The sequence below is a fragment of the Cetorhinus maximus genome, chromosome 17 (assembly GCF_964194155.1).
Source record: "Cetorhinus maximus chromosome 17, sCetMax3.hap1.1, whole genome shotgun sequence".
Taxonomy (NCBI): Eukaryota; Metazoa; Chordata; class Chondrichthyes; order Lamniformes; family Cetorhinidae; genus Cetorhinus; species Cetorhinus maximus.
The window spans coordinates 76,097,999-76,110,100 of NC_135895.1; the positions used below are offsets into that span (position 1 = coordinate 76,097,999).

General features: G+C 46.8%; 1 protein-coding gene across 1 annotated transcript; it reads right to left on the reverse strand.

Moving 5' to 3' along the window:
- Window positions 1–1,464: 1,464 nt before the first annotated feature.
- On the reverse strand, window positions 1,465–11,122 carry LOC144692687 (immunoglobulin kappa light chain-like). Its single transcript, XM_078561781.1, has 4 exons — window positions 11,030–11,122; window positions 10,494–10,843; window positions 7,159–7,207; window positions 1,465–2,477 (listed from the first exon to the last, which is right to left on the reverse strand). The coding sequence occupies exons 1-4, from the start codon at window positions 11,076–11,078 to the stop codon at window positions 2,149–2,151; spliced, it is 777 nt and encodes a 258-aa protein (XP_078417907.1). The 5' UTR covers window positions 11,079–11,122; the 3' UTR covers window positions 1,465–2,148.
- Window positions 11,123–12,102: the final 980 nt, after the last annotated feature.

Sequence of the window (12,102 nt, forward strand, 5' to 3'; positions counted from 1 at the left end):
AGGGGTGAGGCCATGGAGGGAATTGAAAACAAGGATGGGAATTGTAAAATCAGGATGTTGCTTGACCCGGAGGTCAAGGGCCAATGTCGGTCAGTGAGCACAGGGGTGACAGGGGAACGGGACTCGCTGTGAGTTAGGACACGGGCAGCAGAGTTTTGGATGACCCCACGATTGCGGAGGGTAGAATGTGGGAGAGCAGCCAGGAGTGTATTGGAATAGTCACATCCAGAGGTAACGAAGGCATGGGTGAGGGCTTCAGCAGCTGATGAGCTGAGACTGGGGTGAAGTCGAGTGATGTATTGGAGGTGGAAATAGGCGCTCTTAGTGATGTGACGAATATGAGGTCGGAAGCTCATCTCAGGGTCAGATGTGACCCCAAGGTTGTGAACAGACGGGTTTAATCTCAGACTGTTACCGGGGAGAGGGATGGAGTCAGGAGTTAGAGAACAGAGTTTGGAGTGGGGACTGAAAACAATGGCTTCAGTCTTCCCAATATTTAATTGTATGAATTCCTGTTCATCCAGTACGGGATGTGGGATAAGCAGTCTGATAATTTAGCAACAGTGGAGGAGTTGAGAGAGGTGGTGGTGAGGTAGAGCTGGGGGTCTTCAGCGTACATGTGAAAACTAACGCTATGCTTTCGGATGATGTGTCCGAGGGGCAGCATGTAGATGAGAAATAGGAGGGGCCAAGGATCGATCCTTGGGGGACACCAGAGGTAATGGAGCAGGGGCAGTTTTAGCAGATGAGAGGAGGAGCCGGGAGTGTTTGGAGCGCTCCAGCCAGATCTGGCGATGATGGATAAACCAGTTTCAAGTCTGCCTCCCTTGGATTAAGTGAGTGGAGATGAGGGTTGTAGCAGAGGGAAGGGCCAGGGTGAGGGAGAGGAATGGTTTTATTGGGGACTAGGATATGAAAGGTGGAGGTGAGGGTGACGTTGAGTAAATCAGTCGCTGCAGAAATGTTGTGGTGATCGGAGGGCCAGAGACGAGATCGTTGGGATTTTGAAAGTGCAGTTGTAAGTGAATTGGGGAATAGGTTTTTCCAGGGATGGATACAGAAGGGGGTAGGGTTGGGCTATGGAAGGGGGATGTGGGTGGGGAGTGATACAAGGAAGTGATCAGAGATGGTCTTATCTGTGATTGAAACTATGGGAATAGCGAGACCACGTGAGATGGGAAGGTCACGGGGGAGGTTGTGAATATGGTTTGGGGAATTGTGGTTGTGATGATTTAATCCCAGCAACTTCCAGTTTCTTTTCTGTTTTTAATCTTGTAAATTCAAGAGATTTGAGATAAAACTGATCATTTTAAAATGATTGATAATTGTCTTTGAACCAAATTGACTGTTGATGATTCATTGATTGACAGGCCAACCAGCCAATCAGAACAATCACTTGCTGAAATGCAGCCAATCAGCTGATGGGGAGGTGGGACATTTCCAAAGCACTGACCAGACAGAGACTGAATATTCTTAATGTTTATTACCTTTTACACATTGACATTTACAGAAAAAAGACTTGAATAAACAGCCCAGCCAGAGGAAGCTGGAGAAATTCACAGGGAGAATGGATATTTATTAAAACGCTTGTGGAGATTTTCTCAAGAACATGAGAATCCTGTCCCTTTAAACAGTGACTAAACCTTAAATTGTAACTGCAGGGTGAGCAGGAAGGGGTCTGGTTTACTGAAGCAGACACTTCGGAGGGTCACATTATTTTTATACAGCTGACAGGCTTCAGCATCTTAGAGAGGTTTTACTTAGCATCACGAGATTAAACTGTCCCAACCAACACTCCCAGGACAGGTACAGCACGGGGTTAGATACAGAGTAAAGATCCCTCTACACTGTCCCCAATAAACACTTACAGGGCAGGTACAGCATCGGGTAAGATACGGAGTAAAGCTTCCTCCACACAATCCCCATCAAACACTTACAGGACAGCTACAGCACGGGGTTAGATACGGAGTAAAGCTCTCTGTACTCTGCACCAATAACGGGCCTTAACCCCTGACCCTCAGAAGTGTCTCAGAGCCGGTCCCGAGAAGGAAGAGAGTTGTAATTCAGTGCTGACAATGACCTTTGCCCTCCCAGCTCACCCCTGTTCTATTTAAAGTTGTGTCTCCTCTGTGGACTGCCTCTAACACTCTACGCACATTCTGATCTCCTGATGCTCTTGCTGAGGGGAGAGGAGAGGCTCTCGTGGGTGACAACACAGGAGAAGCGGGCGTTGGACTCCCAGCCGGAGCCAGAGAGGGTCAGCAGGCTGCTGACGCTGTAGGTGCTGTCCGAAGCTCGCAGGTAGTTGCTGGTCTGAACCCCGTTCGAAATGGCTGCACCGTCCTTCTTCCACTCCACCTTCACCTCATCGGGATAGAAGTGATTGGCAAGGCACACCAGGGTGGCAGTGCCCTTGGTCTTGACCTCTTCCGGGGAGGGTGGCAGCAGGGTTAGTGTGGGTGGTGACTTCTTACTGCCTGAAAGAGAAGAGAAGGAAGTTTAATCACTGTCATTATAATGAGTTTCAACTTCCCGAATATTAACTGGGATCAGATCTGTGTAAATGTATAGATGATGTAAAATTCTTATAATCCATCCAGGTGAATTCTTTTAGCCTGAATGTAACAAACCCAACAAGAGAAGGGGCAGTTTTAGACAATTTCAGGGAATGAATCTGGGCAGGTGGAAGGTGTATCAGTGGGAGAGTATCTGGGTAATAGTGATCATAATTCAGTTAGATTTAGAGCAGTTATGGAAAAGGATAAAGCTAGACTAAGTGTAAAAGTTGTAAATTAGGGAAAGGCCAATTTAACTAAGCTGCGATTTGCCGAAATGGACAGGAAACAGCAACTTGAAGGTAAATCAGTGCCAGAGCAGTGGGAAGTTTTCATGGAGGAGAATTGTGAAATATTGGATGGGATATAAATAGTGCGGAATTCTCCCAGATTTGCACAAAGGGCAATGGTGGGTGGGAGAAAGATTGTTTTACATCCCCTGTGCCCTTGCCACTCTCAGTCTTTCCTCCAAGTGGTGTTCAACATGGAGGAGCACTGGTTCATCAACTGAGGGAGGGTGGTACGTGGTAATCAGGAGGAGCTTTCCTTCCACATGTTTGACCTGATGCCATGAGACTTCATGGGGTCCGGAGTTGATTTTGAGGACTCCCAGAGCAACTCCCCACTGACTGCATGCCACAGTGTTGCCACCTCTGCTGGGTCTGTCCTGCCGGTGGGACAGGACATACCCGGGGCTGGTGATGGTGGAGTCTGGGACATTATCTGTAAGGTATGATTCTGTGAGGATGACTATGTCAGGCTGTTGCTTGACTGGTCTGTGAGACAGCTCTTCCAATTTTGGCACTAGCCCCCAGATGTTAGCAAGGGGGACTTTGCAGGGTCAATGGGGCTGAGATTGCTGTTGTTGTTTCCGGTGCCTAGGTACATGCCGGGTGGTCCGTCCGGTTTCATTCCTTTTTAGTGACTTTGTCGCAGTTTCTAACAACTGAGTGGGGGCTGGGCCACTTCAGAGGGCATTTAAGAGCCAACCACATTGCTGTGTGGCACACAGCACCACCTGGAAAATTGCCCAGGTATGTCCTGTACACAAAAAGCAGGACAAATCCAACCTGGCCAATTACCGCCCCATCAGTCTACTCTCCAACATCAGTAAAGTGATGGAAGGGGTCATCAACTGTGCTATCAAATGGCACTTGCTCAGCAATAACCTGCTCACTGAGGCCCAGTTTGGGTTATGCCAGGGTCACTCAGCTCCTGACCTCATTACAGCCTTAGTTCAGACATGGACAGTGGAGCTGAACTCCCGAGGTGAGGAGAGACCGACTGTCATTGATATCAAGGCCGTATTTGACTGAGTGTGGCGTCAAGGAGCCCGAGCAAAACTGGAGTCAAAGGGAATCAGGGGGAAAACTCTCTGTGGGTTGGAGTCATACCTAGCACAAAGGAAGATGGTTGTGGTTGTTGGAGGTCAGTCATCTCAGCTCCTGGACATCACTGCATGAGTTCCTCAGGGTAGCATCCTCGGCCCAACCATCTTCAGCTACTTCATAAATGACCTTCCTTCCATCATAAGGTCAGAAGTCGGTGTGTTCGCTGATGATTGCACAATGTTCAGCATCATTCATGACTCCTCAGATACTGAAGCAGTCCCTGTCCAAATGCAGCAAGACCTGCACAATATCCAGGCTTGGGCTGACAAGTGGCAAGTAACATACATGCCACACAAGTGCCAGGCAATGACCATCTCCAACAAGAGAGAATCCAACCATCGACCCTTATGTTCAATGGCATTACCATCACTGAATCCCCCACTATCAACATCCTGGGGGTTAGCATTGAGCAGAAATTGAAGTGGACTAGCCATATAAATACTGTGGCTATAAGAGCAAGTCAGAGGCTAGGAATCGTGTGACGAGTAACTCACCTCCTGACTCTCCAAAGCCTGTCCACCATCTACAAAGCACAAGTCAGGAATTTGTTGGAGTGCTCTCCACTTGTCTGGATGAGTGCAGCTCCAACAACACTGAAGAAGCTGGACACCATATTTAAACTACATCCGTGCGCACACTTCTCAATGCTTGCAGCCCGGGGCTGCTCCGGTGAAGACATGGCCCCAAAAGCCAAGCAGAGTGCAGCCCCCGATTCAGTGACACATTCCTGGGATGCCTTCTGGACCCTGTGGAGGCCCATCCTGAAGTCCTCTACTCCCGCTCTGGCCGCAGGAGAGCCATCAGTTTCAAATTTTTGGCTGTCTCACCATATTATTCCCACTGCTCACCATGACACCTGACACCAATGGGGCCGGAAAATTCCGGCCATAGTGAGAGAGTAAATATTAATTGTTGGAAAATATTCTGAGGGACATTTTAATCATCTTTGAGAAAGATACGACCAAGGACAGTCAACATGGACTTGTTAAGGGAAAGCCGTGTCTGAATAACTTGCTTGAATTTTTTGAGGGGGTAACAAGGAGGGTTGATGAGGGGAGCGAGTTTGACGTGGTCTTTGCGGATTTTAGCAAGACTTCTGACAAGGTTCCACATGACAGACTGCTCAGAAAATTAAATACTCGTGGGATCCCAGGGAAAGGGGCAAGTTGTGTTTCCAATTAGTTGAGTGGCAGGAGGTAAAGGTTTGATGTTAAGCTGGTTAAATCATATTGGACTGTTACTTAGACATTTGTAAAGAGGGTTTCCATAAATTCAGCACGGAAATGGTTAATATTAAGAGTGCTTAAACACTCAGTGTCCCTCTAAGACCCTGTTAAGCTGTCAGGAAGCTCTCACTATTGATCAGTCTGTCCGGGGGAAACAGGTTCAGCATTAACAATCCTCAGATCACACACACATCGAGAGAACTTTATCCCAGAATGATGGAGGACACTTGGATCAACCCACTTCAGAAAGGATTCAGATTGGGTGTCATAGAATAAAATGATAGAAAGTTTCTGGCACAGAAAGAGGCCACTCGGCCCATCATGTCTGTGCCCACTGAAACACGAGCCGTCCGGCCGAATCCCACTTTCCAGCATTTGGTCCGTAGTCCTCCAGGTTCAGGCTCTTGAGGTTCATATCCAGACACCTTTTAAATGGGTTGAGGGTTCCTGCCTCTGTGACCCTTTCAGGCAGTGAGTTCCAGAGCCTCATCTCCCATCTAATCTTTCTCCCAATCACTTTAAATCTATGCCCCCTAGTCACTGACCTCTCTGCTAAAGTAAATAGACCCGTCCCATCCAATCTATCCGAGCCCCTCATAATTTTGTACATCTCAATCAAATCTCCCCTCAGCCTCCTCTGTTCCAAGGAGAACAACCCCAGCCAATCCAATCTCTCCTCATAGCTGCAATTTTCCTGTCCTGGCTACATCCTGGTTAAATCTCCTCTGTACCCTCTCTAATGCAATCACATCCTTCCTGTAATGAGGTGACCAGAACTGCGCACTGTACTCAAGTTGTGGCCTAACTAATAATTTAGACAGATCCAGCACAACCTCCTTGCTCGATACCTCGGCTAATGATTGAAAGGATTCCATGTTCCTTCTTAACCACCTTATTGACCTGTTCTGCTACCTTCAGGAGTCTGTACATTCACCCCAAGGTCCCTCACTTCCTCTACACCTCTCAGTATCTTCCCATTTATTGTTTATTCCTTTGCCTTGTTTGACCTCCCCAAATGCATCACCTCCCACTTCTCTGGGTTGAATTCCATTTGCCACTTTTCTTTCCACCTGACCAGTCCATTGATATCTTCCTGCAGCCTACAACAATCCTCCTTATTATCTACCATGTAGCCAATTTTTGTGTCGCCTGTAAACTCCTTGATCAACTCCTACATTTATGTCCAAATCATTAATATATACACAAAAAGAAGGGTACCGAGGCCTGAGGCCTGCAGACCCACACTGGAAACAGCCTTCCAGTCACTAAAACACCATCAATAATTAACCTTTGTTCCCGGCGCCTGAGCTAATTTTGTATCTAATGGGCCCCATTCCCATAGACCCCATTGGCTTTTATTTTTTTAACAAGTCTGCCATGTGGAACATTCTCAAAAACCTTGCTAAAATCCATGTAGATAACATCAAGTACACTACCCTCATCAATCCTCCTTGTTACTTCCTCAAAAAAGATGAACAAATTAGTCAGACATGACCGTCCCTTATCAAACCCATGCTGACTGTCCTGGATTAATCTGTGCCTTTCTTAACGACAGTTTATCCTGTCCATCAGAATTGATTCCAATTATTTGACCACCAACGAGGACACAATGACTGGCCTGTAATTATTCAGTCTATCCCTCGCTCCCTTTTTAAACAAAGGTACAACATTATCAGACCTCCAATCCTCCAGCCCCTCACCTGTATCCAGTGAGGATTGGAAAATGAGGGTCAGACCCTCCATAATTTCCTCCCTGGTTTCTGATAACAGCCTGGGGCACATTTCACCCGGCCCTGGTGGTTAATCCATTCTCAAGGATGCTAATCCCCCTCATACTTCCTCTCTCCCTATGTTTATCACATCCAATATTTCACACTCCTCCTCCATAGTGACAATGTCTACATTGTTCCCTTTCTTTTGTGAAGACAGACGCAAAGTATTCATTCAGAACCATACCCACATCCTCCCCCTCCTCACATAGGTTACCTTTTTGGTCTTTTATGGGCCCAACTCGTCCCTTAGTTATTCTCTTACTCTTAAGTATTGAGAAAACAGCTTTGGGTGTAGAAGGTTCGAGATTTCATTTCAAACCTTGCCGGCCAACACTGGGGTGACGTCAAGGGTGAGGCTTCAATTAATCTCAAAGTCCGGGGGTCAGACAGGGTCAGTGTGAGATCAATGGCAACTCACAGGGTCACCATCAGGAATCTCCAACTTCAAAGAAAGGCTTGCATTTCAATGGCGCCTATCACCACCTCAGAATGTCCCAGAGTGTTCCACAACCAACTGTGCACAGCAAGATCCCAGATATCAGATTGACAATGACCAGATAATCAGATGTGTAGTGATGTAGATTGAGGGATAAATATTGTCCAGGAAACCAGGGGGATCACCCCTGCTCTTCTTCTCAAAGCGCCCGTGGGATATTTGAGATCCCCCTGAGAGGGCAGACCTCAGTTTGTCTCATCTGAAAGACGGCTCCTCTGACAGTGCAGCCCTCCCTCAATACTGCACTGGAGTCTCAGCCTGGATTATGTGCTCAAGTCTCTGGAGTGGGATTTGAACCCACAACATTGTGACTCTGAGGGCTGGTGCTACCCACTGAGGCACGGCTAAAGCCTCACGTTCCAATAGCCCACCATGTTCACCCTCCCAGCTCACACTTGGAGGAATGAGCCCACTTGGGGAGGGTGGAGCTGTTCCCCAGTCAGAGACAGTGTCTTCAGGAGAGAGATGGAGAACAGATTCCGGGAGGCCTGGAGTCTAGAGGGTGACATTTAAACATTCGGGGGAAACGGAGAGTCTCCCCGAAACCCTGGAACACTGAAGCCACTGGATTGTGGGCCCTGCTCTACCTGTTTGTCATCAGAACTTTGCCAAGAGATAACCAGGGAGTGGAGAGAGCAGAGTTCAAGCTGGGGGAGGTGGGACCTCGGTGTCTCACTGTGCTGGTGCTGTGATCAGTTATATCAGAGACTGTGAGAGGGAGCCAGAGCTCATATCAAACTCTGCCCGTGTCTGTCACACTGAGACTGACAGGAGTCTAGTGAGTGATTTCACTCCATGGTGCAGCAATGTCAGCACAGTCTGCAAACGTCCAGATCTCCTCGAGACGGTGGGTAAAAGTTGGTTATTTATATCTTGCTGCTTAAAGGGGGGAATGTAATGAAACAAATACAGCTGGGCACCCTGTTATACACAGTGTTGTTCACTGAACCATTTCATTCACTGCAGCTCCTCACTAACACCTTCAACTATTCAGCATTAGTGTTTGAGAAAGTTACAGTATTGAAAGGGTTAATAAGGGAGAATTGGGGTTTACTTACTCAGTCTGAGCTTGGTTCCTTTAGCGAACGTAACCCACACTGAGAGCTTCCAGTGCAGGGGCTGTACAAAAACCTCTGCTCTCTGCTTCACTCAGTCACTCTCACCTTCTCCCTGTCTCTCACTCACACTCACCTTTAACTCACTCTCACCCTCTCCCTGTCTCTCACTCACACTCATCCTTAACTCACTCTCACCCTCTCCCTGTCTCTCACTCACACTCACCTTTAACTCACTCTCACCCTCTCTCTGTCTCTCACTCACACTCACCTTTAACTCACTCTCACCCTCTGTCTCTCACTCACACTCACCTTTAACTCACTCTCACCCTCTCTCTGTCTCTCACTCATACAGGAGGTGCGACTGTGTGTCCATTATTATATATTCTATATAACTGTGGGATGTGTCAGTACAGCAGGTGGGACTGTGTGTCCATTATTATATATTCTATATAACTGTGGGATGTGTCAGTACAGGAGGTGGGACTGTGTGTCCATTATTATATATTATATATAACTGTGGGATGTGTCAGTACAGGAGGTGGGACTGTGTGTCCATTATTATATATTCTATATAACTGTGGGATGTGTCAGTACAGGAGGTGGGACTGTGTGTCCATTATTATATATTATATATAACTGTGGGATGTGTCAGTACAGGAGGTGGGCTGTGTGTCCATTATTATATATTCTATATAACAGTGGGATGTGTTAGTACAGTAGGTGGGACTGTGTGTCCATTATTATATATTATATATAACTGTGGGATGTGTCAGTACAGGAGGTGGGACTGTGTGTCCATTATTATATATTATATATAACTGTGGGATGTGACAGTACAGGAGGTTGGACTGTGTGTCCATTATTATATATTCTATATAACTGTGGGATGTGTCAGTACAGGAGGTGGGACTTTGTGTCCATTATTATATATTCTATTTTACTGTGGGATGTGTCAGTACAGGAGGTGGGACTTTGTGTCCATTATTATATATTATATATAACTGTGGGTTGTGTCAGTACAGGAGGTGGTACTGTGTGTCCATTATTATATAATCTATATAACTGTTGGATGTGTCAGTACAGGAGGTGGGACTTTGTGTCCATTATTATATATTGTATATAACTGTGGGATGTGTCAGTACAGGAGTTGGGACTGTGTGTCTATTATTATATATTCTATATAACTGTGGGATGTGTCAGTACAGGAGGTGGGACTGTGTGTCCATTATTATATATTCTATATAACTGTAGGATATGTCAGTACAGGAGGTGGGACTGTGTGTCTATTATTATATATTCTATATAACTGTGGGATGTGTCAGTACAGGAGGTGGGACTGTGTGCCCATTATTATATATTCTATATAACTGTTGGATGTGTCAGTACAGGAGGTGGGACTGTGTGTCCATTATTATATATTCTATATAACTGTGGGATGTGTCAGTACAGGAGGTGGGACTGTGTGTCCATTATTATATATTCTATATAAATGTGGGATGTGTCAGTACAGGAGGTGGGACTGTGTGTCCATTATTATATATTCCATATAACTGTGGGATGTGTCAGTCAGGAGGTGGGACTGTGTGTCCATTATTATATATTCTATATAACTGTGGGATGTGTCAGTACAGGAGGTGGGACTGTGTGTCCATTATTATATATTCTATATAACTGTGGGATGTGTCAGTACAGGAGGTGGGACTGTGTGTCCATTATTATATATTCTATATAACTGTGGGATGTGTCAGTACAGGAGGTGGGACTGGATGTGCATTATTATATATTCTATATAACTGTGGGATGTGTCAGTACAGGAGGTGGGACTGTGTGTCCATTATTATATATTCTATATAACTGTGGGATGTGTCAGTACAGGAGGTGGGACTGTGTGCCCATTATTATATATTCTATATAACTGTGGGATGTGTCAGTACAGGAGGTGGTGCTGTGTGTCCATTATTATATATTCTATATAACTGTGGGATGTGTCAGTACAGGAGGTGGTGCTGTGTGTATTGAGGTTTTTGTAAGGCTCTGTATCACTGTGTAGGATGAGCTGTAACCTTGCTGACAGTAATAATCAGCGATATCCTCATTCTGTACATTGCTGATTGTCAGGGTGAATTGAGTGCCAGATCCACTGCCGGTGAATCGCTCCGATGTTCCTGTGAATCGAGTTGTTGCCGAATAGATCAGGAGAGTGGGTTTCTGTCCTTCTCGCTGCTGGTACCAAGCAACATTGCTGCTAACAGACTGACTGGCCGTACAGGTGATGGTGGCCGTCTGGCCCAGGCTCACTGACAGCATCGGGGGAGACTGGGTCATGGTGATGTCCCCACTGATACCTGAGGGGTAATAGAGAAACAGAGTGAAGTAAGAACTGTCACACAAAGAGCCTGTAAAATGAGATATTGTTAGAGACATTGACCGTTCCTCTGCTTTCAGCATTTTCCCTTCAATCACAAGTCAGTCGAATTGGATGTAAATGGAGAGCAGGAAAATATTCACGGTGGAAGGAGAGAGATTTGTACCTGCGATGCAGAATGCCAGAGGCCAGATGAGCTGGATGGCTGAAATCATGGTGTCTGCTCCTGTCCCTGTGCCTGGTCACTGATAAACTCTCCCTTCACTGTGCTCAGCTTTATAAAGCTGCAGCCTGTCAGAGTCTCACTGGCTGTTCCTCAGTATGTAAATGGTATCACCCATAGAAAACCACGTCAGCACCTTTCACTTCCTCTTCAACTCTCTCCCTCCCTCTCCCTCCACTTGTCCCTCATTGTCTGCCTCTCTCATTCTCCCTCCATATCTCTGTTGTTCCCTATCTCTCTCACACTGCCAAGTCAATCATGGCTCCCGTCACAATGTCCCTTTTTGCTCTCCCTCCATGCCTCCCTCTCCTCTCTCTCTCTCTCTCTTTCCCTCTCTCTCTCTCTCTCTCCTCCCCTGCCCCCCCCCCCCAAGTTTCTCTCTCTCTCTCTCTCTCTCGCTGCCTCCTCATCTCTGTCCCACCCTCCATCGTTCTGGAATTCTCTAACTGATCTCTATAACAGGCGTTATTACTGGAGTTTGGAACACTTTGAGTCCTGGTGCAGCAGTTAAATGCTTCCCTCCCTCTCTCACTCGGTCTCACAGTCTCCACCTCGCTCTCTCTTTCCCACAGTCTCCCGGGTGGAACACAGTGAAATGAAGGGGAAAACTCCCTCTGCTCTGCCCCACCGATGGATGTGAACCCTTGACCCCAGAAGCATGTCTTCTCCTGGAGTAAGGCCCCATTTCCCACATTGACCATGCTTTGGTCTCTCTCAGTCAGACTGACAGATTATTGTCAAATTAAGGGCAGTTCTGTGCTGTTGGCCAATTCTCACTGGGGACTGGTTTGGACACAAACCTCATTTCATGAAGGCCCAGCAGAGAGTGGAGACCCTCACCCCATCAGTGTGAGCTGGAGGGACAGGGCAGAGCCTGACCCACTGAGCCATCCTGTCCATTCAGAACATGTTCGAATCCCTTCCCCTCTCCCTCCCTTTCCATGGTCAGGCTCCGGGTCAGGGTGTTTTACTGGGATGAGGGGTGGACGATCACACATTTACAACAGAAAGGAACT

Excerpts from the sequence above, each read along its gene's own strand:
- LOC144692687 (XM_078561781.1), bottom strand. The coding sequence starts at position 11,078 with ATGATTTCAGCCATCCAGCTCATCTGGCCTCTGGCATTCTGCATCGCA. Across the intron at positions 7,208-10,493 it reads TACACACAGCACCACCTCCT|AGTAAGAGAATAACTAAGGG; the intron begins GTACTGACACAT and ends TCAATACTTAAG. Across the intron at positions 2,478-7,158 it reads GCCCATAAAAGACCAAAAAG|GCAGTAAGAAGTCACCACCC; the intron begins GTAACCTATGTG and ends CTTCTCTTTCAG.